The 2,500-nt window shown below is 45.4% G+C and overlaps 1 protein-coding gene across 1 annotated transcript in view; it reads right to left on the minus strand.

Moving 5' to 3' along the window:
• LOC125047548 overlaps positions 1-2,500 on the minus strand; it is a 30,879-nt gene that overhangs the window by 26,063 nt on the left and 2,316 nt on the right. The window contains exons 2-3 of the mRNA XM_047645822.1: positions 667-783; positions 208-378 (exon numbers count right to left, since the gene is read on the minus strand). Coding sequence (XP_047501778.1) covers positions 208-378; positions 667-783 — 288 coding nt within the window. The remainder of the gene's footprint in view (positions 1-207; positions 379-666; positions 784-2,500) is intronic.

Here is a 2,500-nt window from a genome sequence, read left to right on the forward strand (position 1 = left end):
TGCCCTCTATCAAGTCTTTGTATTTTTTGCACATTCCATTTTCCTCACTCCCAGTTATTTCCCGACATTATTTTCCTCCTTCTCCATTTCCTTTTTTCATGTTCTATCATTTCCCCCTTCCATCCACAGTCCTTCCCCTTCTCTCCCTCCCTCCCTAATTTTTCCCTCATCTCTATTCCTATCCTTATTTTCTCCACTTCACCCTACGTAGCATGCACGGGTTTTTAGGAGTTCGCGTGTGCAAGGGTGACAGGAGGTAAAACGGCGTGACGCAGATTTCGTAACCAATGCGTGACAGGGCGTCGGGTCGTTGGATAGCAGTGTAAGAGCAGTGCCTAGTATATTGCAGTTCAACATGCTGTGTCCAGGAGGCCACAGCTGTGGTTTACATCACTACATTATTCTAGCACATTTACAGTGATGGTGTGGCTTATATTAATACAACTACATTATTTTAGTACAATTACAACTCCAGTGAGTCGGCTCGTGGACCGATAGTATTTGAACAGTGCTAGAGCAGCGTCAGAATAGTATCAGTAAAGTGCTTTATTTATGTACTGTACTGTATTACCTGTTGCAACTACGCCTTGCATTACTGAAACTAGAAATTGTATCTCACTTCATTTGTCGGTTGATGTTATTGTGGTTTATATTACTACAACTTACTTAATGTGACTACCTCTACTGCCACTACAAAAAGGTGAAGTATTGTCTGATCAGAGTCAGGGTAAAGTAAGAGCACTTCTAGAGTCAGATCAGTGTGAGTAAAATCAGTATCAGCAGCTTCGGAGTAGAATGAGAACAGAGTTACATCCACGTCGAACAACTACACATCGCCTTGTACACATCTCAAATCATGCAACCGCGACCCACATTCATCCACATCCATCCCTTTCTATTTACGCTCCCACTCCCTTCGCCACCAATCCTCGCTCTCATTCCTGCTCGTCCTCGCCATCATCTCCTCCCCTCTTATCGAGAGGTCTGGCATCTTTGTCCCATCCAATCCTATCAGCGACTTCATCGAGCCGAGTGTAAAGAAAAGCGACGGAATAACAGCGCCTCGGAACGGAATAATAAATAGTTTGCGGAGCGCCTTGATGATGAAAGCGGGATCACAAAAATAAAGAGATGAAAATTATTTTTAAAATGAAGGAGAAAAAAAGAGAAAAAAAGGAAAGGAAAAAAGTATTTGATGCATAAACAACACAATATTTGTTTTTTCCATTCTCTTCAAAGTTGCAAAATAAGAGATGAAGCGATGAAGAAAGTATATATATATATATATATATATATATATATATATATATATATATATATATATAAATATATTCATTCCCCACTACGAGAATGGGAGAGGGAGAGGGAGAGGGAGAGGGAGAGAGAGAGAGCGAGAGAGAGAGAGCGAGAGAGAGAGAGAGAGAGAGAGAGAGAGAGAGAGAGAGAGAGAGAGAGAGAGAGAGAGAGAGAGAGAGAGAGAGAGAGAGAGAGAGAGAGAGAGAGAGAGAGAGAGAGAGAGAGAGAGAGAGAGAGAGAGAGAGAGAGAGAGAGAGAGAGAGAGAGAGAGAGAGAGAGAGAGAGAGAGAGAGAGAGAGAGAGAGAGAGAGAGAGAGAGAGAGAGAGAGAGAGAGAGAGAGAGAGAGAGAGAGAGAGAGAGAGAGAGAGAGGGAGAGAGAGAGAGAGAGAGAGAGAGAGAGAGAGAGAGAGAGAGAGAGAGAGAGAGAGAGAGAGAGAGAGAGAGAGAGAGAGAGAGAGAGAGAGAGAGAGAGAGAGAGAGAGAGAGAGAGAGAGGGAGAGAGAGAGAGAGAGAGAGAGAGAGAGAGAGAGAGAGAGAGAGAGAGAGAGAGAGAGAGAGAGAGAGAGAGAGAGAGAGAGAGAGAGAGAGAGAGAGAGAGAGAGAGAGAGAGAGAGAGGGAGAGAGAGAGAGAGAGAGGGAGAGAGAGAGAGAGAGTGAGAGAGAGGGGGAGAGAGAGAGAGAGAGAGAGAGAGAGAGAGAGAGAGAGAGAGAGAGAGAGGGAGAGAGAGAGAGAGAGAGAGAGGGAGGGAGAGAGAGAGAGAGAGAGAGAGAGAGAGAGAGAGAGAGAGAGAGAGAGAGAGAGAGAGAGAGAGAGAGAGAGAGAGAGAGAGAGAGAGAGAGAGAGAGAGAGAGAGAGAGAGAGAGAGAGGGAGAGAGAGAGAGTGAGAGGAGAGAGAGAGGGAGAGAGAGAGAGAGAGAGAGAGAGAGAGAGAGAGAGAGAGAGAGAGAGAGAGAGAGAGAGAGAGAGAGAGAGAGAGAGAGAGAGAGAGAGAGGGAGAGAGAGAGAGAGAGAGAGAGAGAGAGAGAGAGAGAGAGAGAGAGAGAGAGAGAGAGAGAGAGACACGGGTAGGAGGGGTATTAAAAGAAAATGTGTGTGTGTGTGGGGGGGGAGGGCGCTAACGTTGAACTAATCAAGACCTGAATAACTCAGGAGGTAAACAGATCCTTCCCTCTCCTTCTGCTCCCACGAAAAGAACAAAAACG

The sequence above is a fragment of the Penaeus chinensis genome, chromosome 41, assembly GCF_019202785.1.
Source record: "Penaeus chinensis breed Huanghai No. 1 chromosome 41, ASM1920278v2, whole genome shotgun sequence".
Taxonomy (NCBI): domain Eukaryota; kingdom Metazoa; phylum Arthropoda; class Malacostraca; order Decapoda; family Penaeidae; genus Penaeus; species Penaeus chinensis.